At 42.1% G+C, this 23221-nt stretch overlaps 1 protein-coding gene across 1 annotated transcript; it reads left to right on the forward strand.

The window, feature by feature from the left end:
• Positions 1-353: 353 nt before the first annotated feature.
• SUDS3 (SDS3 homolog, SIN3A corepressor complex component) lies at positions 354-21049 on the forward strand. Its single transcript, XM_061465805.1, has 12 exons — positions 354-588; positions 2086-2155; positions 3162-3217; positions 3919-3990; positions 6256-6275; positions 6816-6972; positions 9500-9595; positions 11491-11552; positions 12407-12428; positions 13124-13229; positions 17112-17196; positions 19159-21049. The coding sequence occupies exons 1-12, from the start codon at positions 423-425 to the stop codon at positions 19255-19257; spliced, it is 1011 nt and encodes a 336-aa protein (XP_061321789.1). The 5' UTR covers positions 354-422; the 3' UTR covers positions 19258-21049.
• The last annotated feature ends 2172 nt before the right edge of the window (positions 21050-23221 follow it).

The raw sequence follows: 23221 nt of genomic DNA on the forward strand, positions 1-23221 counted from the left end.
CCTTACAAGTTTACGGCACCGTCCTTATCCTTGGCGGGCGTTTGCATCCTGTAGTACCGGCTTCTCATAGCAGATGGGGCCATCTTGGTGACAAAACGGGAGAACGCGGGCTACCGGAGGCCGGAGCAAAGCCCCTTTATCCCGAAACCTGGCACCAAGAGCCCGCAGCGAGCGCAGGCTTAATACAGCTTTAATACAGCCCCTGTCTGTCGGGGCCGGGTCTCGAACCAACGTCTCCACCCGTTCCACACACCCCCCACCCCACCCCACCCCACCCCAAGGACCTCTTTAGGTGCCCGCCGCGTTCGCCGGTCTGCAGCGCCCCGGCACCGGTGCGTCCGCCCGGAAGCGGAAGTGTCGGTGCGGGCTGCGGCGGCGTTACCGGAGCGCCGGCCCCGCTGCGGCGGCCTCGTCCCGTCGCTATGAGCGCGGCTGGACTGGTGTCCGCCACGCCGCCGGCCCCCGCCCCGCCCGGGGCGCCCGCCGCCGCCATGCCCCCCGGCCCCGACTACTACGAGGAGGAGGAGCTGGAGAGCGCCGAGGAGGAGGATGGCGAGCGGAGCGCTCGGGCCCGTGACTCCGATGAGGGTTGGTAGCGCGGCGGGCTGGGCTGTGGTGGCCCGGCAGGGTGCGGGAGCGGTTTGGAGAGCACGCGGAGGGTTCGATCGCTGGGGCTCCCTGGGGAGGAGGAGAACAGCAAAGCGGGTGCAGAAGTGGGATGGAAGCGGTTTTCTCAGGTGAGGGAGAGGAGGCGGGACTGGGGGTGTGGGACAACAGGGGTGGAGAAGTCCGGGGTGTTGAGCTTGGGGAGGTATCTGTAGCGGGAAGGGGAAAGGAGGCAGTGAAGGTGTGCAGAGAAGGGCGTGCAAGATGTTAGAGGGAAGAGGGGCTTCGTAGAAGAGCCAGGACAGCGGTGCAGAAGGGGGAATGGACGTAAAACCTGGAGTATCCTGTGGTGTGGGATGCATAAAATAACAAGGGAGATGAAGAACGGCCCTTGGGCAGTGCCTGCTGCTCTGTCAGCCAGTTTTCTATCACGTCTGGGACATTCAGGAACGAGGTCCCAAAGCCAGACCTCTCTGAAGGACAGCAGTGTGCAGCTCCACGGGGAATAAACCAAAGTCCTTTATGGTGACCTGGACATTTAAGTATTTTTTTTGTTTGTTTTGCAGCTAAAACCTTTTGGTTTATCTTTGGTGTATAAAATAGAATTGTAATGTGTGTAAATTTAAACCCATTTGTTCCTAGCTTTAAAGGAAACCAAGTAAGGTTTGATTTGAGGGGCCAGTCCCCCTTGTCCATGTGTTGGGAATGTAGCTGTTGTTCAGGCTTTACAGCTGTACCCTGCCTACCACAGCTTCTCCAAGCTGGAGGCACAGACCTGTCCTTCGGGAGGAAAGCTAATTCATTCGTGGCTACCCACGTCTTATAAATAGGAGCCTGAAAAGGCATAGCAGAAAGCTAGCAGTCCCATACTGGTCTAATTTGGTTGTAGTTTATATTATCTATTCATAAAAATGGGGCTATCTTTATGGTAGTGCTTGTCTTTGTGTGTAAATGTTGAAGTACTTCTGTGTGACGTGTAGCTGAAAAGCCAGATTCAGACCCCAGCAAGTCACTTTGTTACCTTCAGTGAGACCTTTGTAGTCAATCCTAATAGCATCTAGTTGGAGTATGTTTGTCCAGGTCAAGATGCAGAATGAGTTACAGCTGTTTCAGTCATTGTCCTCCAGATACATTGAGTAGAACTATAGGAAGGAAGCTGTGAAATGATTTTCAAAGTCTTCCAACTGAGCCTTAATGTAGAACCTGCTGTCTTAAACCACAAAGAAATTGCCAGACTATCTTAAACTGAGGTTGTTTAGACTCGGTGTAACAGTTCATTGCAGAGCTACCAGAGGATTTAGATTGGTTACCTTCCGGGGAGACAAGAGATTCATTTCACCTCTGAATTCATCTCTCCAGAGGCCCATCTAGCTGGTTGTGTATTTGAGATTAAATTGCCTGAGGTTTGGGAAGTTTGTTTGTTTGTAAATAAAACTACTTTGTTTTTTTTTAAACAAGTCGTTTCTTTACCTCATTTAGACACTGAGGATGCCAGTGAAACTGACCTGGCAAAGCATGAGGAAGAGGACTTTGTAGAAATGAAAGAACAGTAAGTAACCCATTGTAATCAAAAGTAAGGAAATCTGTTTATTTGGTTGATGGGTTTTGGTTTGGGTTTTGTTTTTAATACAGCTTTGCAAAGTTTTGGGCCAAGATTGAGGAGTTTTAAGTGCCTAGCCCAGTGCAATAGCTAACGAGTCCATATACTTGTGTATCTTCTCTCCTCAGTTACTTTCTGTGTACTGTATGTATTCAAGAAACTAAGTGCTGCTGCTGCTGTTTTGGACACAGGAATAGGAGTTTCTGGGAGCAGCTGAGTGTTGCTGCAAATGAATCCTGCTGCAGACAGATCCCTTAAATAAAATAAGTGTCTACTTTATATAAGCCAAGCAAAAAGCAAGATGCCTGTTAAAACTCCTTAAACAATAGAATGTTGTCCAAGATGATGGGGTTTTGGGTGACTTGAAATGGTTTCCCTTGGTATTCAGGTGTATTTGCAGTATTTTGTGCTCTTGCTAGCTGGCAGAGGCATGTTTTTAGACAGGTCAGGAAGACTTGACCTGTGTTAAAGCATGGGTATGTTGTGAAGGAAACACAAGTTTGCAACAGCACCAGGAATAGGCTTTGAGGTCTTTTATAATGTCAAGACCTACATGAGGAAACGTCTTCTGTTTTATAAGTAGGGAGCTAACACGCAAATTATTAAGGCTTGACAAAGTGGCAGAATGATTCTGGTGTAAAGTTTCTGGCATCTGTAGATCTAAATGTCATTTTAGATGTCAACATAAAAAAATAAATAAGTAAAATCCTATTTTACCCTGAACTGCTCCCAAAATAATTGGTTGGGGGCATTGTGCAACCAGTGGGGTTGGCAGGGTTTGTAGAGAGAATATTAACCTTTCTTTTGAATCATACTCTTCTAGTTGTTGTTTGTTTCCTGAAGATCTCCTGAAAGGTTTTTAATTCCATGTAAACGTGTTGTAACTTAAACAGATGGTGAAATAAGCTCTCTATGCTTGTTTCTCAGAGTAAAGCTGCGTGCTGTCTCTTTGCAGGATGTATCAGGACAAACTGGCATCTCTTAAGAGGCAGTTACAGCAGCTGCAGGAAGGTGAGCTTTGAAGTTGGGAGCTTTTTTATTTCTGAGCACTTCTCAGCACTTTGCAAAGGTCACAGAAGGATGAGGGGGTTGAAAGATGTAAGCAGGATCCTTCACTGAATGGTGTCTGTCATGCTGCTGAGTGAAAAAGTCAGAATCGTAGAATGGTCTGGGTTGGAAAGGACCTTAAGATCATCCAGTTCCAAACCCCCTGCCGTGGGCAGGGACACCTTGCACTAGACCATGTCACCCAAGGCTCTGTCCAGCCTGGCCTTGAACACTGCCAGGGATGGAGCATTCACCACTTCTGTGGGCACCCTGTGCCAGTGGCTCACCACCCTTACAGTAAGTGACTTCTTCCTTATATCTAACCTCAACTTTCCCTGTTTGAACCCATCGCCTATCACTCCAGTCCCTGATGAAGAGCCCCTCTCTAGCATCCTTGTAGGTCTCTTTCAGATATTGCACTGCCACTTTTCATCCTTTTGCCCTATAAACACTTGTAGTTAAGCCTCTGTATACTGAAGCCTCTGTATACTAAAGCATTTCTTAAAATTCACTTTCTGAATCAAGAAACCAGGGAATGTGCTTACCAAAATAAGCTAAGCTAGAACTGTAGTTTTCTGATTCCATACATTAGTATTTGTGTTTCAAGTGGTGTATGGTTCCTTGAGAAAATGTAACACTGCTTCCAACAAATTGATTTCCACTAGGTACTCTTCAGGAGTATCAGAAGAGAATGAAGAAGTTGGACCAGCAGTACAAAGAAAGGATACGAAATGCGGGTAAGCTGAATTTTCTCCTAAGATGCTGTACGCAAATGTAATGGGTTTTATAACACCTGAAGGAAAATCATGGTAGTTCTGTCCTTCAAAGAAAAGGAACTTAGTGGAGCAAAGGGTGGTTCTGCTTCTGAGGGTATAGTGTAGGGCTTTTTGAGTGTACAGAGCATCCCTGGATCTATCTTGATGGGGCTTTTTGCCTTTCATCAGCATTGTTTGACTGTTTCCTAAATACTTGATAAGGAGTTTCAGTTTTCATTTATGTGAAAAAGCTGAAGTACAATGATGTTGTTTTTAGCTGGCACTGTGCCTGACCTAGTCCCCCTCTTTAGCTTGTTCTTTTGGGTGGGCTGTTCCTTTCAGTGTGTGGGATGGAAGATTAGGACTACATGCTTTCCGAAAGGTTCAGTTTGTGCCCTGGAACCATGACTGCAGAGGTTTTGCTGCTGCAACTGTTAGTCTCTATAGCTGTGCCATTGACTGGGCTGCCTGCACTTTGTGTTCTGCTCTGTTTCAGGACCAAAGGCCTAAGTTAAGGTGCCTAACTCTCAGCCTTTCTGGGTAACCTTTATTGTGTTACTGGAGAAAAATGGCATAGAAGTCAGATCCATTTGCTTACTCTCCCTCTTTCTTCTCTTTCCAGTAGCTTCTTTTCTCAAATACTGAATCGGGGCCTTTTATAGAAACTGTTAAGTACAAATAGGAAATGTAGCTGTTCCTCCTTTAGAAAAAGGGATGAATCCTATAGTGTGTGGGCCATTATTCTGGCAAATAGGTCAGGGAGGCTGTGGCACTTTTATTATAGCTGACGTACTCCAACCTTGGAGTAATGTCAATTGTGTCTTTCTAAAAGTGCTTGTGTGGTAAAGGATTTGCTTGAGGAATTAAAGTGAGTTGAACTAATTTTTGTGAACAGAAGTCTCTCTTCTGAGATGAATTCCTGGTGCCCTAGAGCTGCATTCTTGCAAGTTTGAGTTATTTTGATGAAATAAGACCTACCTGCAACCTTGTAGTTCCGGCTGGCAAAGACCAGTGCTGCAGCTCCTTGCTTCTTCCACAGGAGGGCAGATGAGGATCACTTTCTGCCTGGTACTGCAGGAAGAACGGTCTCTTACGTTCTTCCCGTGTTGAGCTTGTGGGTTTGTTTCGGGTTTGTTTGCTTGGGTGGTTGTTTTTTTGTGTGTGTGTGTTTTGGGCTAGGTGTTGAATTTTGAGAATTCACAGATATAAAGCAACAGATTCAGATTTACCTGTATTTGATTACCTCCATAATACTGCTTCCATGTGCAACTTATAGAGCCTTTTGCAAACAAAGGTTTGATTTTCAGTTGGCCATTATCATCTTTGGTATCTATGATCTTGGTTTTTAAACTTGTATATAAAAAGGCACTGTAGTACAGTGTTGCTACTACAGCGTTTTGTATTAGCACCAAGATACCTGAAACCTGTGATCTTCACAGAAGTTTTTACTAGTTCAGGTTTCGCTAAAGCTTAATATGCTGGTGAAATATGGTGCCTTGGGGACTGATCAGGTGCCTTAGTTGGCTTTTATTGCCACTGTCTTGAACAAGAGCTTTGTTTTGGGCATTATGTCCTCCAGGAAATACAAGAAGGGTCCCATCCTTCTGAATTTCAAGTTGGTAGGAGTTGCACAGGACTACTTCACACCAGAAATCCATTTGCCTCATCCATAAGTATGACTTGTCTCTAGCATATTGCCCTGTGTTAGAACTTAATCTTCAGTGATAAAGAGCCTGAAACGAGACGTGAGTTGAGCAGATGCATCTTCCAGCAGCTGCAGGATGATTTCTGAACTGGTCATTGCTGAACTTCATGAAATTGGCTTAAACTATGATTTTATATTTTTTTTGCCAGCCACACATTCAACTCCATGATTCAAGCTTCTGTGTGTGGTGTTTGTATCTAGTAATAACTGATTGTAATCAAACTGCAAGAAAGATGGACTATGTGCTTAGTACCGCTGGGAGTAGTAGCTAAATAAAGTAGTATGGAGCACTGCAGTGTAAGCTTTGCAAATCTGCTTGACAATCAGTAGAAAACTTCAATTAGCAATGTATTTTTGTGGAATTTTTCCCTAGTTCCTTTATTTTCAGCCTAAAACTGCCAAGTGAGAGTAGAGGTTGGATGAGTATGTACCTGATTTGGTTCACTGCCGCTCTTGGCTGCGATATTCGATGACTTAAAATGTTACGCAAGTCATTTTGTGCATCTTTGAAGATAACAAATAATGTCTGTCTTGTTTTTCAGAACTGTTCCTCCAGCTGGAAGTAAGTACTCTTTAATTTATCAAAATCAATGTTAACTAGATGGGAGAGGTATCAACCTCCTGTTTCATAAAGTAGCAGTTCCCAGAAGGCTTAAATCTTCCTCTAGCTAGCACTGTTACACTTGCAATGTATTACAGTCTACTTCTGGTATTGCCATGGGTAATTTCTGTACTTTCTCATTAAAATAGAATGAAAAGCATTATTTGCTTTTGGGCTGTTGTGTGCTGGCTGTGCATGTGGCTTGTTTCAGGTGATAAATGATAGTGCTGTTTATAAATGTGAAGAGCTCTGTGAGAGGCTCTTGTTATGCAGCATTAGAATGTTTTCTTCTTAAAATAATTCATTTGCCAATATAGTCCTGCTAACTTAAGTAATTTTTAGATGGTTTTCTGTTGATTGTGAATATTGATAATCTTTAGAACTCGCTACAGTTATGAACTGAAAAGCTAATCAATACAGCAGTTGAAAGAAGCTGTTGTGGTATCATTAACTCTTAATTGGTTCCTTAGTTAACTTTTTTGTTCTTTTGGTTTGCCTTAGACAGATCAAGTGGAGAAGAATTATGTCAAGGAAAAGAAGGCAGCAGCAAAGGAGTTTGAAGATAAGAAAATTGAGCTTAAGGAAAACCTGATCGCAGAGTTGGAAGAGAAAAAGAAGATGATCGAGAATGAAAAGCTAACCATGGAATTAACAGGAGGTAAAAACAAGAGAGGCTTCTGTCTTTTGTCTTGTCCACTCTGCTACTGCTTAGAAAGGAAAGATATCAGGGTAGCAGTGCTGTTTTATACAGACAGCTAGTGTGAAGGCTTTAAAGCCTTCTCCAGATCAGAATTTGACTAGATCTTGCCTTTGGAAATGTGCATACCAATGTTTTAGGAGTCTAAAGGAATTCGGTTTCTCTATCAGCTGTTAACTCTGCAAATCCAAATTCTGATGTTAAAGGGAGACTGGGGAGGAAGAAGTATTTAGTAGTCTGATTTGGGGACCAGGTTAGTCCTCTTCAGGGAAATGTGTCCTGCAGAGATGAGCTGTTTCACCAAATACAGCTCTAGGTAAAGGCAGGTAGGTAACTGTGGAGAAAAAAATTCATTCTCTGCATGTTAGTCCTCTCTCACTTCCTTCCTTCCAGGCTAGCAGAAGTGCAGTGGGATTTTGTTGTGAACAAGCAGTGGAGGCTAGGAAATAAAACTGCTGAAACTGGTGTGGACTTGATGGATTTTAGAACCTATGGAAGCTCAGCGTATGCAATGATGCAAGTTAGCAACCTGATGAATCATAGAATCGAAGAATGGTTTGGGTTGGAAAGGAGTTTAAGATTATCCAGTTCCAGCACTCTGCGATGGACAGGGACAGTTCACCCTAGACCATGTCACCCAAAGCTCTGTCCAACCTGGCCTCAAACACTGGCAGGGATGGAGCATTTACCACTTCTCTGGGTGATCTGTTCTAGTGCCTGGCCACTCTCACAGTAAAGAACTTCTTCGTTATATTTAACCTGAACTTCCCCTGTTTAAGTTTAAACCCATTAAACTTAATGAATTTTAATGAAGAGGCTCCTCTGTGAGTATGGGGAGCACTGTAGTTTCATTCTGGAGCATTACACACTGTGGTTCTTAACTCTTAAGGCTCATGCAAGGCTGTGTTTTATGTTAAATCTGTTGATGTCATTCTTCAAAAGTTCCTTTAGGAAGTTTTGATGAATCTCTTTGAGTCCTGAAGTTCTGCAAATTTTCATCAGTAAATGTAAGACATGCAAGCTCTGGGGGCTTTTTTGTGGCCTTTTTGAAAGCTTGCTTGATGCTGACTTTCAGCTGACTTGTCACAATTTTAAGGTACAGGATGCTAAGGTAAAGAAGGAAACTGATCTCTGCCTTATTCACATTTTAAGCAGTAGTTTCTTTGACAACTCATTAGAGACTTGTTTTCAAGAAGGAGAAAAAACCTTCTTGACTTGGTTGTGTATCACCTTGAGTACATGCTTTAAACCCCTCTTCTTAGGCTTTTGTAAGTTGGTCTTAACAGATGGGGAGAGTGGTTTACGTTCAACTCAACACAGTGAGTGTCTTGCAGGGCTGTTAATGTTCAGTGTTTTTCAAATTCAAGTTTGAATCCTAGAGTTCAGGTTTCCTTTGGCATACACTTAGTTGCAGTTCATCTTACTGTTTAAAGCTTTTATTGTGGCATTTGTTCCCTTGATGTGTAGTGTGGTCATTCTTGTTCACCTTTGCTGTAAGGAAAAAAAACCCATCTGCTGTATTTTGAACATACGTATCTGCTCAAGGTTTCAGCATCTAGAGGGAGCCAAAGAGGCTTTGTAGACTTAAGTGCTGCTTAGGATGTGATTCAGGTGTATTTCAAGATGAGCAAATACTTCTCAGCACAGAGCGAGGTGAGATGATGTGTTTAACATTTAAGATGTGGTCTCTTGGTTGCCAATTGAAGATATCTTCATAAATTAAGGAATGATTTGTGAGGGTTGAAGTAGCTCAGTTAAGACTGCCTGTAGACATTTGGACAAACTGTAATTTCACGTAATTACTTGGTGATGAGACTTGTGTTTCAATGTTAAACAGATGTTTTCTTCTTTCCCAGTGCATATGCTACAGTTTAGTTCCTGTCAACTGCTGCTCTGCATGTTATTAATTAGCTTCATTTCATTAATCATAATTTGAAACATTTTCAGATTATCTGAATTGAAATATTATTTGTGTTTAAAATGACTCCAGCAGACTTGTCTCAGACTTGAAAGCAGTAATTATCTGTATTCCTTGGATAAAAAGCTAGTTTTCCAGCTTGAAGACAAGAAAAAGAGCAGTGGATTTGTAGCTAATGTTTTGCATGCTATTAACTGTCCAAGTTTTGTTATCAAAGGACTCCGTGAACTTTGCCTTTTAAATGATGTGTGCAAAAGCAGGTAGCAGCTTAACCTTAAAGAAATTTGCCCTGAATCATTGTAGCATCATTGTGCTCTTTATCTGCACCTGTAAATGAGAGCTGTAATTGTGGCATTGCAGTGTGTGAAACAGTGACCTGGTGTGAAAGAGAGCTTGTGTTTGCTGTCAGCAGTTCCAGCCTGGATGCTGGAAGCTATCACAAAAGTAAAAAAATCAATTTTCTATATGAAAGAGGAAAGATTTATTTTCCTAGTACCTTGTGTAGAAAGCTGCTGCTTCTTAGTCCCTTCCCTCTGGTCTTATCAGCTCTCCAACTTCATTGCTCTACAGACTCAATGGAAGTGAAGCCTATTATGACAAGAAAACTGAGGCGGCGACCAAATGATCCAGTTCCTATCCCAGACAAGAGGAGGAAACCTGCCCCTGATATCCTTTCACAGTGCCATTGGAGGCTGTTGTACTGCACCTCTGGTGTTTTGTACAGGAAGGAAAACAAAATTAGGTGCTTGGAGCAGATTTTAATCCAGGAAATACTGAAGCACAATTTGTCCTGTATAATGTGTGATAAACTACTATAACTCAACCAGTCTTTGGCGATCACTTAGTATCCTGACTTAAACTTCACAGTGCCATGAGATAACTTATTTCATTAACTTATTTGTTTTTCAATTCTTCAGGCAATTCTTTTCACAAAGGAAAAACTTTAAAAGAGCTTTATACATAAATGCTGAGGGAATGGATTCCATTGATAGTAAATGGCTTTTTACATGAGCCAAAGCTTTTCTCATTTCAAGATGTGACAAAATGTTTGCCAGAAAGCTCATGTTTGTCATAGCAAACTAGTTTTTCCATTACTGATAAAGGTTTCAGATCTCTAATCCAGAGAGATGCATAGCAAAAGCAAGGACTACTAGCTTTGTTCTTTGAATAAAGAAAGATGAAAATCCATCTTGTTTTTATATATCGTGCATAAGAGAGAAACACATATGTGTAATCCTGCTGCCTTATTGCATGTTTCTTAGAAGTAAAATGTTCCTTAGCTTCTGAAAGTATGTTTTTAGCTCCACTGTGATGCTAGGCACCTTTTGTATTTTAAATTCACCTGGAGAGGAAGGCAATGATATTTGCCTTGCAGAGGCTTATTATTAGCTTCCAAACTTATATGGCTTAAATCAGATTAAGAAAACCTTATCTTGCAACTTCTGAGTGACTCCCACTTTCTAAGGCAGTATCACACCTTGAACTCTGTCATTCCTGTGGGGTGCTCACAAGCATCTCCAGTTTTAATTAACCTCTTTCTGGTTGGAGATTCTGTTCACTCTTTCAGGAAACCCAAAAATCAATCTATTAGTGCCCCTACTTCATCCAAAATAAATGAGTTTCCCAGTGAACATGACTTTGTAATGGAGCGTGATACGGCAGCCACAGCATGAAACAACGTCTGCCTTTCCTCTCTGAGGAGAGGATTAAAGTCTTATCAGAACTAAAAGCCTTAAAATGCAGCCCAGCAATTGTTGACTTTACTACTTTGAAAACTTTTGACTTAAGGGCTGTTTTGAAGAAACACTGTAGATTAAAGCTGGAGGGAGGGTCCACTGCTGGGTGGTGTTTTCCTCCTGTGTACTTAGGTTCTTCTAGTGTGGAAGTGACAGAGGAGCAGTAGGCAAAGGAAGAAGGAGGATGTGAGTGTGCAAGTACACAAAATGTCAGCAGAGCTTTAAATAGTAAGTGTTGTGCTGAGATTTTGGGTTTGTTTTCAGGTCAGTGGTAGCCTCCCATTCATCCTCATCCACACAAGGATGTGTTTCATGCCTGGCTTTATTTTCTGGTTCTTATTTTCTGGTGGATCTTTCGCCTCTTTCCCTAGCTCTCTGTTTCTGCATACTGAGTTGTAAAGTGTTAAGTTTCTTTTCCCAGGTTTGGGTGGATTTGGCTTCATTGGACAGAACGTGAAGCAAGTCTGTTCTGTTCCAGCTTCCACATTGTCCTCTGCAGAAATGCAGGAGGAGACCCATGGAAAACACTAGTGATGATGCCTCCATAAAGTAAAAGTCAATGCACTAAAGGTTTTCCATTGATGGTTATGTCTGCATAAGTTAAAATGATTTTGCACTCTATTTGCTGCTAAATCGTTAAGCTCTGTGGAGATGAACTTTTATTAACTCATATGACAAAAAAAGCTCAAATATGGCACTTACTACAATCACATGCAACTTTAGGGAATCCTTTTGGCTTACATTTAGTCAAGTGAAATGAATGTCATTGACCTTTAATTTTAACCTTGCTTGTCAAGAGCTTATGGGAACCTTAATTCTGGATACCTCAGCTAAATTACTTGTTGACTGATGAGCAAATAATGGAGGACCTGAGAACACTGAACAAGGTAGGGCTGATGGCTTGATTTGGGTTTCTTTTTCTTGAAAGAGAAAGCTAGTGCCTTCCCCTGAAGAGACCAGAGCTTTCTGGTTTGTGTTCCTCCTTGAGATGTGGGGCTTTTTCATCCCAGTAGGCTTTCAGAAGTAAGAATAAAGATTTAGCAAGATGGTATCTCCTCCCTTTTGCTTCCATAGGTTTAATTAACCTAATTAAAATGGCTGTCATCTAAAAATGTTACCTTTTGTCTGAGCCAAATGAAGAGCTGCCTTAAGGAGCTTCTTCCTCCGGATGGCTGAGCTGGTGTTGCTGTGTTTCTCTTCGTGATCAGAGGCTGCCTTTGTTCCAGGCCTTAGCGTGGGGTGGGGTTTTCCTGTTTTCCTTTTTCTCCCCACTATCACAATACTTCAGCAAACTGCACTGGGTGCAGTTGATGGTTTTCCTGGATTGGATTAATTTACTGCTTTCTTGCTAACCACTTTAAGGCTTATCTGATTTCTTTCAATAGAGGCATTTGAGGATGGTGGTGGAGCATGTGCTTTGTGCCAGCTGTTGAGGTGTCTCTAATGATTTATCTCCTGTATTTCATGTACCCTGAGAAATGTTGGCTCATGTTAAAAAACAGTGTTAAATGGGTTTGGTTTTGTCTTTAGTGGATTATCTGAATCCTCTGACGTTTACAGACCTTTTGTATCCTGGTATTGATTATCTACACCTCCGGCTGTTCACAGCATGCTGTTCTTGTTATGTCATTTAATGGTACATTTTAAAAAGCATTTAAAATAAGGCTATTTGAAATTATACCTGCAGACTTGTATAGCTCACATCAAATCTCTAACACTTCTTTGCTTTCTTCCCATCTAGCTTAAATCACCCAAGAGACCAGGTGAGTTAGCAGTTGCATTGCAACTTGTTCACAGTTGAACAGACAACTATATTGTAGGCTGTTTGACTATATAATTGCCGACTGTGGAATTTGACTGTATAATTGTTTTGACTGTGTAATTGCTGTTCTTTGTGCAGCTACTGCAGCAAATGGATGCTGTGTGAAGTCTCTTCTGTTCTGAAGCATGTCAGGGGTGGGAAGGGAGGCATGTGTATCTTTTAGTGTCTGAAACATTTGGGCATGGAACAATGTGTGTAAAGAGGTGTTTCTGTTATATTTGGATGCATTTGGACAGCTTGCCTGCTGGTCAGGTAGATGGAGGTGTTGAGAACTTTGGGTTCCATGCTTTTAGCTCTCTAAATGTGTCTGTACACTACTTCAGGACAATGGTATTGACTTGCCTAAGTAAGTCTGACCCTATATAACTACTATGGGTGAGAATTAAAAGCAAGGATATCTATCACCTCCCTATCAATGTTTTGTTCAGATAGATGTTACCTTTCAGTGACTTACCATTTGGATATTCAAGGCAGAGTTGGGATGAAGTATTCATCCTAATAGAGAATATTTTTCTGATGGAAAATTTGAGTTTATGGCTTATTATTTCTGCTTAATATGACTTTATTAATTGCAGTTCTGCACTCAGATATGCTGCTTGTGTGGTGGTCTTTACACAGTCTCTCTCCTGTTCTCAGCCTCTCCCTCCTCTCCTGAACACCTCCCAGCTACACCAGCAGAGTCTCCAGCACAGCGGTTTGAGGCCCGGATAGAAGATGGAAAACTCTACTATGATAAGAGATGGTAAGTTCTGGTTTATCAGTCTGAGTGTTGCATAGTGAGGTGACACAGACTGCAGAGAGAAATTGCTTTAATAATGTAAGGACAAAACACTTTTGGGCAGAGGCTAACCACTTCCTCTGAGGGCTAATCATGGTGACTTTGGTAAATCAGAAGTGATAATGGAGTGTTTAGACCTCATAGACTTTCAGGAATAACTACAGGCTTGAATAAAAGGACACTTAAATCTTTTCCATGGAGCCAGTGGTGCTTGGGAAATGTTTTTTTGTCAAACCTAATGCTGGGTAAGAGAGGTACCAGCAGACAGGGCGCGATGCTGCAGCGAAGCCACTCAGCTGTGATACAGATACTTTGTGATTGCAGGTACAGTGATGGATTTGCAGTCCTGGTGCTCAGTTTTGTAGAACAGCAGCCCATTGTTCCACAAGGTGGCAGAAGAAATGTCATGCACCAGCTGAGCAGAATGAAAAATGTTTCTAATAAATCCAAATAACCTTTAAAGATCAAACCCAGATGGGAGAAGCAACTTCAGAATTGCTGGCTGGATTTAGCTCTGTGGAATGTTAGGGCCATATAGCTGTGCAAGCCTGACAAAATGCAAGGAAAATACTAATTTCTGCAGAGAGATCATTGTAGCTTTTAAACCTGAGACATGCAAAACTGGATCATCAAGGGGACAGTATAGTACTCCTTGAGCAGAAAGCCATTTGCAAGTTGTATGCTTATTTGTTCCTTATTTTAGTGTTCTAGTGGCCCAAAATAAGAAGTGACAAGGTTGTAATTTTATCACAGGTTAGGTGTGAAGCTTGTTTTCTACACAACAGCCACCTTGTACATTTGGTCAGTTTTAACTTCTCCTGATCTTCTGATAGTGAAGTTTTATCAAGGGCTCTATGTACACAGGTCTGAGAGGAGCTGCTGCATAGAGCTTAAGCTTCCATGAAGTATAAAGCAGGCATGAACTGAATGGGCTGCTTGTTTCAGTTCTTTTTTAGCTTTCATACATTTGTGTGTGTGTGCATAAAGTGGTTTAGATGACTAAGCTGTTCCTTAGAACTTTTAAGCATGTGCAGGTCTGAAAAGTGTTGCATAAGTAAAAACTTAATCTAGTTTATAAGGAAAAGGAAAGATAGAATCTTAAGTAACCTGTCAGTAAAGCTCCCACCAAATTCAAACCTGGGAGAGCTTCCCTGAGCCCAGATGAATCTCTCAATAGCATCACTTTTCTGAAAGGTAGCTAGTTGGAATATAAACCACATAAGTTATTTTCACCTTGCTGAATTCAGTTGTTATGGGAGGTCTCACTGCCAGAAATTCCAGTGAGGACCTTTCCTATCTACCTTGTTCTTATGCTGGTTTAAGATAAGTATTTTACCTTTCTTTTTGGCTATAATAATCCTGCTTAGATTAGTTTTGATTGATAGCAGTAGTACTTGTGCAAAGTAGCTGGTAGTTTAAAAGAATGAAGTAACTCTTGATAATGGGAGGGTAATTTTTACTAAGGTGTATTAAGACTGTAGCTGCTGGTGTGCACCAGCAATAATAAAGGTGGCAGCTCAGGAGCGACTACTTTCCGTTAGCCATGAAGGGCTATTATCTCAAAGCAGAGAATGTTTAAGGCTAGTGATGGGCTCGCCAAGGTCTTGCAGAGACATTTCACAACCATGTTTCCAAAGTGGAGTCTTTGTTTAGGGAGTTTCAGATGGATGTGGAGTTAAGACTTCAGGTTTGTTATCCTCAGTTTGCTCCACGCCCCCCATCAGATCCTGAAATACAGTTCACTGTCATTTTGCTTTTAGCTTTGTCTGCATACTCTGCAGAGTGATTTCTTTCGATCTTCTGAGGGAGATGCAGTTGAAAATCTTGGCCTTTCACCAAAATATTTTGTAGCAGAAAGTGGAATTATTCCTGCTTGCCTCAGTATTGCAGTGCATTTTGTCTACTGCAAAAGCAAGAGCTGTTTGGCATTTTCCTGCTCTTGAAAGCCAACTTCAATTCTGTTATGTTTTTCATCAGAAGTATTCTTAGTTCCACTCCTCTGTACTCCTTGTATATAGAAACATGGCAAAAGGCTGAGACAAGAGCATGCAACTGAGGTGTACCAGGCTACTGTACCTTCAGCTGACCCATCTCTGTGTGCACAGAGACACCCAAGACAGGTCTTTAATGAAAAAGTGCTGAACCAACTTGTTACCTTGCCTCTGCTGTCCACAGCTAACACAGATTTACTGAGGGATTGTAACTTGTAATGTGAGATCCTGCATTAACGTTGGAATTCACAGCTTTGAGTGGAAGAATTTCATTAACTGTGCAGGCACAGATAACACTGGAGAGTTGTGGCATCTTCTGCACTCTGTGGATACCATGCTGATGGTATCAAGATCGTCAATTCTCCTTGCTTAAGCACACACAGCATGGTGTAAGACACTGCAGGGCTGAGACTTTTATGTCTTATCTTAATGAGGTCTGGGTTTTGTACTAGATTAAACCATTCCTTAAGATCCATTAATGACATCTGGGCTCAGCAAACAGATTTTTGGCTTGGGTGATTGTTGCTATTGCATTGTCCTGAATCCCACTGACATCTTCCCCTTTAAATGAGGGAGAAGGGGTTGTGGTTGGGCACAGGTGTTGAAAGGAAGCAGGATTTGGGGGATTTTCATTACCTTACCCAGCCCATTGTAATTAGTATGTTTGGAAGGCTGAAAGCTGCCTCTGTCCTTCTTGTAACTGGCAAGCAGTGTGAGTAGATGAGCCAGTAGGAAGAGATTGTGAAATAAACTATTGGAAGAATTCCATATTTACAGCATAGTTTTTGTAGGAATGATGGTAAAGATTATGCAAATCTGTGCATTTTGACATGGCTTTAAGCCAGTCAGGCTGCAGGGAGTTGCATACTGAGGGGAAATATGTGTACAGTGACTCTGCAACTTAGATTGCTCAGTTAAATCTGAAGCACATCATGATTTGGGTAAAGGTGGAAATCTGCTTTTATAACTGTAAAGCATTTTGGTGCTCTGATTATTTGCTTGCAAGTAACTTGTTTCAGTGTAATTAGTTCTGCCTATGGAATAGAAGAAACAGAGACTGGGCAGTTTTGTCCAGCACACTTCGCAGCACTTCCCAGAAACATGGTCTGTGGAGAAGACAAGACTGAAATCGAGTGATTCAAAGTTTTTCCTTTGTTCTGTACAAAGTAACACCGAGAGAAATAGGGGCAAAAATGCATATGCTTAGACACAGCCTCCTCCTATATGGCAGGTATATAGAGCTTCTTACAGAGTCAGTTACACATCACTTACATTTTGGGTGTTTTTACAAAATATAACAGTATTACAAGCTTGAGGTCTCTGTTTAAACAATACATAGACTTCATTGATTGAGTAAATTCATTTTGGTGGCGGTGCACTAGTAACTTGGTGTTGAGGAATGTGGGTAACTTTTGAGCATCTGTGGTATGCTCTGTCTTATCAGGCATAATGTGGAGTTGCCTTCTGAAATCTGTTCTTTGACATGTGAAAGGCCAGTTTGATTAACTCGTGAATCATGGGCTTACTGTCGGTGAGGGTTCTCCTGTCTTGGGGTTTGGGGCTCTGCCCCTCTTTCAGTGTGAAATGCTTTCAGTAATTGCATATAGAATGGATTGTGAATTGAGAGCTTCATATATTTCGAAGTATCATTTAGATGCAAAGTGTGTGTAGAATCAACCCGCCATGTTGTGGAGATGGGGAAAGTGGTGTGGAAAGACAGACTTCATATTTACTCTATCCAAATACTTGTAGAATCCTAGCTTTATCAATCTTACTACCTGTTTCTTTTCTCAGTCTTTAGACAACTAATGGTTTCATGTGTTTCCTTCGGGTTTTTTATTCTTTCTTTTTGCAGGTACCACAAGAGCCAGGCCATTTACCTGGAATCTAAAGAGAACACTAAGATCAGCTGTGTGATCAGTTCTGTGGGTGCCAATGAGGTAGTGGGCTGCTTTGGTTTTCATGGGAGTGGGGAAAGGTGTGGTGGGTCAGTGTGGGCAGGTAGTTAAGGACAAAGATGAAATCAGTATTGCTTTCAGAAAAGATGTAGCTGTCTGGTGTATAAAGAGGCTAAATCCAAGATAAAACCGAACTGAGCAATCTCTTCTTGAGATGGGAAGAGACTTGCTCTCTTTCCAAAGAGTGATCTTACACTTTGTAAGTAGTAGTTTGGCAGGCAGGAAAAAATGGGGAGAACTGACGCGTTGCATTTCACTAGCACTACCTTCCATCAGTTCCGTTTCCATTATTTCAAGAACATAGTTATTAAGGCAAAAATAATAAACTATAAAATATCCCCTTGGGAATTCGGAAGAGGATTAGGAAAATTGTCACCAAATTTAGTCGTTACAAGTGAAGGAAATTCTTCCTTTAACCTGAGCATGTGTGCTGTAAACTGGCAGCATTCATCACCTGCGTGGGAGCTAGGGCAGGTGAGTCATTGCTCTGAGACAATTGCCTTGTGGCTAATGATTAAAGCTTAGAAGAGCAGGTGAAGGGAGGTGTGTGCTCAAAATTGATGTGAATCTTGCTACAAATGAAGCTCAGTCCTCGAGCAGTGCATCAGTCAGGCAAAGGGAGCAGTTTCTTTGATTCCAGATGCTTCAAGGAAAGAGATGTTAGACTTGAATGCACTTCTCTTCAGTCAGCCAGTAAAGTAACTTTAATTTGTTTTGGCAGCTAAGGGAAGATATTTTCTTTTCAACAAAATGGGTTGCATATGGGCAATGCTTTGTACCACAACTGTTCCCCTTGCAGTAACAGTTGTTAAGATCAGTGCTTGAGTATTTATCTGAAGTAGTAGTGGCGTGCTGATGGATGAGGATGTGTTGAAGATGTAGTACTCCTAATTGGATCAAAGTTACTACTTTTAACTTACTACATGAAAACTCCATCTTTTGGGAGCATCTTACCTGAAACCTGAGGGGAATGTAAGCTGTTAATTACCATGGCATTAATTCCACTCTATAGTGGGACAGTTGGTTTAGTGGTACAGTGTCAAACTGTACATGGTGATTGTTCTGTACAGCTGCTCAGAGTTTGTAGGTTCTGGAATGCTGGTTAGTAAAACATGCCAAATTCTTGGGAATGTTGCAGTAGAGAGATGAATATCAATGACTGTAGATTTTGATTGCTCTGGGGAAATAACTGAAGTACAAATACAGGCAAATATTAAATATGTTAAGGGCTTCTGTTGGTGAAGTCAATTTATAATTAAAATAGAGTTAAATCAATCTACTGTGCCAGGCCTGTAGCCAGTATATCTGGATAGATCTGAATATATCTAAAGAAATCCCCAGATCACATGCCAACATTAACTTCATAATTCTTTGCAGTAGGAAATACTGGAAACAAAAATACTTTTTCCATGCAGGTGTTAAAAAGAAAAAAGCTTTTTTATCTTCAGATACAATTTATTCCATATACAGTGAGAAAAGCTTCACTGAACAAAATCAGAATAAGCTTTGCATTTGACTAATAGCTACTTGTCTGGGCAAATCCCAGGATAGATAATTTTATGATCTGTGGATCTAGAGGGACTTCTTCTTGATTAGGTGAAGCTTAATGCCAGAGTTCTGTTGCTGACTGGAACAGAAGGAAACCTGCTTTTCTGATGATTCTGTGATGCTTGGAAAGAGTAGTATTTCTTGATGACTGGAGCAGAAAGTTACGGTGATAAAGTTGGAAACCTTATTTGGCTGTCTACTCAGGTTGCAAATGTCTTGTGTGGAGGGAGAAGGGATAAAGCTAAATCATCTGGGCACCCTGAGTAAGAGAGATCTGACGATAAGAATACCTTGACTTATTTGTGCCTTGCTTACTGTGGATTTTCCCTTTTTCTCCCCACAATGTATCTCCCTGCTGCCTTTATTTCCACCCCCCCTCCTTTTCTTTTCATGCAGATCTGGGTGAGGAAAACCAGTGACAGCACAAAGATGAGAATCTATCTGGGACAGCTGCAGCGGGGAGTCTTTGTCATTCGTCGGCGATCGGCTGCATGACTCTGCTCTTCCTTGGTCTTCTCTTTTTTAAACCTCTGATGGGGAATGGCAGTCTGTCCACTCAGCAGCAGAGGACACTGTCATGACCTCTTACAAGACAGTTTGTGGCTGGCCACATAATCCCCAGTAGTCCTTAAATCTTTAGTGATACAAAAGCACTGCCCTGGACTCTTACCTGGATTTTGCATCAAGCTTCCGTATGCTTTCTTTATATTTGGGCTATTTAAGAAGACTTTGCATCATACTTTTTTCAGCATTGTTTCATGGTGCACAGATGGGACTCGTATGTTGAAGACGTCACATTTATGTTTTGAATCAGACCATGGAAAAAGCTTTGCTTGTCAAGACCTGCGGTTAGTTACTGGTTTTGGGTTTGTTGTCCTTCAAGGCTCGGGATGTTGGGCAAAAGGAGATTAATCTTCCCAGGCTTCGGCTGCAGCTGAGATGCATCCATAATACCTTGTATCTGACATTAGCTTTATTGGATGGACTGTTTAAAGTCTCGAGTGTTGAGCCTATTTTAGGAGAGTGCGAACAGCTTAGAAGTGCTGCAAGTCAAATTGATTTTGGTGTGGTTAAACAGCAACACTTGGTTAATCAGAAGCTTCCCTTTCTTTTCAGATTCAAAAAACCTTCAGTGAACAAGCAAAGAGTATGTCTGTTTGCTGAAGTTAGTTACCTGAAATAGGCAGGTGAGTGTAAACCAAAGGATTAATTGACTGGACTTTGCAGATAGTGAGACTCTGTGAACTGTGTGGATGAGTATAATCACTTGCATATGTAGAGAGATGAAAGGTAAATTCCACTGTCGTCACAGATGCTTAGAGTAACAGGTTATGCTGGAATCCTGCTGACAGAAGATACCAGATCTGTTGCATCTTCCAAAGAAGCCTGCTACAAAGTAGGAAGCAGCATTGACGTGCTCTTGGTGTGTAGCTGAAACCTTCATTCCCTAAAATGCCACACAAAGGTTTCCCTTTGAAGCGTATTTTAAATACTAAAGATAACCCTGGTTTTACACTTGCCCTCCAATAGCACAAGTGAAAACACTCAAGTAATGATGTAAACATACTCCCAAGATGCTTAAGGATCTGACTCTGTCCTTCTTTCATTATTCCCAGTCTTTTGCTGATGGCTGAATCCACCAATACCATGTGTAACTGCATTGGCACGAAGGACACAGTGCACTCGCTAGCAGTGCTGTCACATCTTTGCCTTCTGTGCGGAAGAACTTTGTGCTCCTTTTGATTCCTGGACAAGAAACTGTAATTTCTGGCTTTCTCAACATGTGTCACTTTGAGGCATTTTTTGGTTTGTTCAGTGTCAGTCGAGCCTTTCTTTCCTGTCTGGATAAATGGAGTATTTGAAATGACTGCTTCCATTTCTTTTCCTTTACTGCAGTTGGGTGGCAGTCACATCCCAGTAACTGATGCATGTACGTGGATCTGGAGTGGAGTGTTATGGCTGAGTTTCTGATGTGTTGCCTTTGCAGCTGAGGCACCTATTTTTACAGTGTTTAGAGTTTCAACTGGATCTGAAGCCTTGATGAGGAAAGGAGAGGGTGTCTCTTTCCTACCCCTTGAAAATGTGCCACCTTTGCTGCAGCGTTAGTCAGGTGGAAAGCAGCAGGCTGTGTTTTGTCAAGTTAACAGCATACTTAATGTAACTTCACATTCTCTGCACGTGTGACAGGTTTTTAACAAGGTGATGATGTACCAAACGGGATTTGTCACTGAGCCTTAAAACGAACATCATAGTTCTTATAATAAAAAGTGCTAAGTAAATAGCAGGATTTACTTTCCTCCCTGTATCATTTTATTAATCTATATGTTTGGGGAAGCAGCTTGTTCAGTGTTGGGATGATGCCTTGCCAGCCTGCTGGTGATCTCTGCTGCTGTGGTGATGTCTGGTGTGGGGTAACTTTAAAGGTAATGGTCAAAGTGTGGAAGTGCAGCGGCTCCCTTCAAGCCAGGCAAGGGATAGATGCACATTGTGTAAGCTTAATTGTATAGCTTCAACACCACATCTTAATGTGGATCAACATCATCTGCTCACCATACCTATTCCTTGGCAGAAGCAGGGAAAGAATAGCTGCTGTTGCAGCCAAAAGTCTGTCTTCCCATCAGCTGTGCTCTTACCTTGCAGGTGTTGGAAGGGGAGATGGGGTGGGACACACATTCCTGGTTCATGTCATAATCAGAATTTAGGACATCTTGAAAGTGAATACCTGTGGGACTGTTGCACCATTTCCCTCTTCTGTAACCCCCCTGTGGACCCTCAGCTGGTGAGAAAGTTCCTGTCATCATAAGGAATCATCATCTGTTGTTGCAGATGATCAAGGAGCGTGAAAGCTGACGTAGGAGAAAACAAGCTGAGAAAGAATGAGGCCAGTGAGTGGTCAGGGTGAGAAGGAGGAAATTGAAGTGTGCTGTTGTAGTGACTGGGGGGAGGGGTTAGGTGAAGTGATACTGATTGAGGGCACTGCTTCAGCATGGAAGTTGTCAAAACATGATCCCAAACTCTTCACACTGGTCTTTGATCAGCACAGATGGTGCCTGAGGTTTGTACAACTTCCTTCTGCCAGAGTTCGTTGTCCACTGTCAGGTTCCCCAGTGCCCCTGTGTCAAGGTTTAAGCCCAGCTGGTAACAGAACCACACAGCTGCTTGCTCCTTGTTCTTCCCCGCTGCTCCTGAGGGATGGGGAGGAGAATCAGAAGGGCGTAACTCCTGTGGGTTGAGATAAGAGCAGTCCAGTAACTAAGGTATAATGCAAAACCACTCTGCTACCACCAATACTAATGGTACGGGAAATAACAAGGGGAGAGAACATAAATCTAGAAGGGGAAAAGGAAAAGAAAACAATAAGCACAAGTGATGCACAATGCAATCACTCACCACCCACTGACTGATACCCAGCCTGACCTGAGCAGCGATCTGGGCCTTCTGGGTACCTCCCCATAGTTTCTATCCTGGGTGTGACGTGCTGTGGTATGGAATACCCCTTTGGCTAGTTTGGGTCAGGTGTCTCTGCTTCGTCCCGGCTTCCTGTGCCCCTCGTTGCTGGCAGAGCATGAGACTGAAAAGTCCTTGATTGGAGTAAGCATTATTTAGCAACAGCTATAAACCACTGGTGTTATCTGCGCTGTTCTCAAGCTAAAGTTGAAAGCAGCACTGCACCAGCTACTAAGAAGGAGAAAATGACAGCTACTGCTGGACCCAGGACACCCTGGACTAACCTTTGAACTATGATTTCTGCTTTTGACAGTCCTGAGTTACGGGCTTTGCTCAAAATTTGCTACTAAACTGAAGGTATTTTGTTTAAAGGCTACTTCATCCTTAGTTTCTTAGTAGAAGTCTTCTCTTGCTGTCGATCACTATAAAAAGTAGATCTGTCTCCTCTGACAAAGTACTTGAATGTCATACCCTGTTTTTTCTCAGGCAGGCTGTTCTGTAATGGCCTGTGCCATTTACAAGGCTGGAAGTGATAAAACTGCAGTGCCTTATTGTGCACTCGGGAAAACACAGTACATTTTAATCCTAGAAAGATGCTCCAAATGTGTTGGGGCGAGGATGACGCATGTGGAGTTCAAGAGCTCAGACATCAGCTGTGGAAATGAAGATTTCCTGCCACTGGTTGGAAAATAGAGACAAGTTACTTGAGGAGACGGGCAAGGTCTTGCTTAAATGCAAAGAGAAAATGGGCTTTTGGGGGCTGCTATTTGCCTGTTGAGCATCAGTCTCATCAAGAATTCAAACCTTCAGTGAACAGAAGCGTCTTTGCTGCAGGTATGGAAAGGTTTAATCCACATTATGAGCAGCATTTAAAGTAAATTTAAGAAATGGTTTTAACCCCCATTTAGAGTAATTGTAAAGACAGGTGAAACATCTGCCAAATGAGACTTATTGAGGGTTAAACTGTGGTTGGATATTGACTCGTATTACAGTATTCCAGACAAAGCGCGTG

The sequence above is a fragment of the Pezoporus flaviventris genome, unplaced genomic scaffold (assembly GCF_033815535.1).
Source record: "Pezoporus flaviventris isolate CSIRO_AGI_PZ_B2104156 unplaced genomic scaffold, CSIRO_AGI_Pfla_v1 ptg000041l, whole genome shotgun sequence".
Classification (NCBI taxonomy): Eukaryota; Metazoa; Chordata; class Aves; order Psittaciformes; family Psittacidae; genus Pezoporus; species Pezoporus flaviventris.

What these genes read in the sequence shown, in the direction of transcription:
- SUDS3 (XM_061465805.1), top strand. Translation starts at nt 423, where the DNA reads ATGAGCGCGGCTGGACTGGTGTCCGCCACGCCGCCGGCCCCCGCCCCG. An exon ending in GTTACAGCAGCTGCAGGAAG is followed by an intron (nt 3,218 to 3,918) that starts GTGAGCTTTGAA and finishes GATTTCCACTAG; the next exon opens with GTACTCTTCAGGAGTATCAG. An exon ending in GAGGAGGAAACCTGCCCCTG is followed by an intron (nt 9,596 to 11,490) that starts ATATCCTTTCAC and finishes AATTCTGGATAC; the next exon opens with CTCAGCTAAATTACTTGTTG.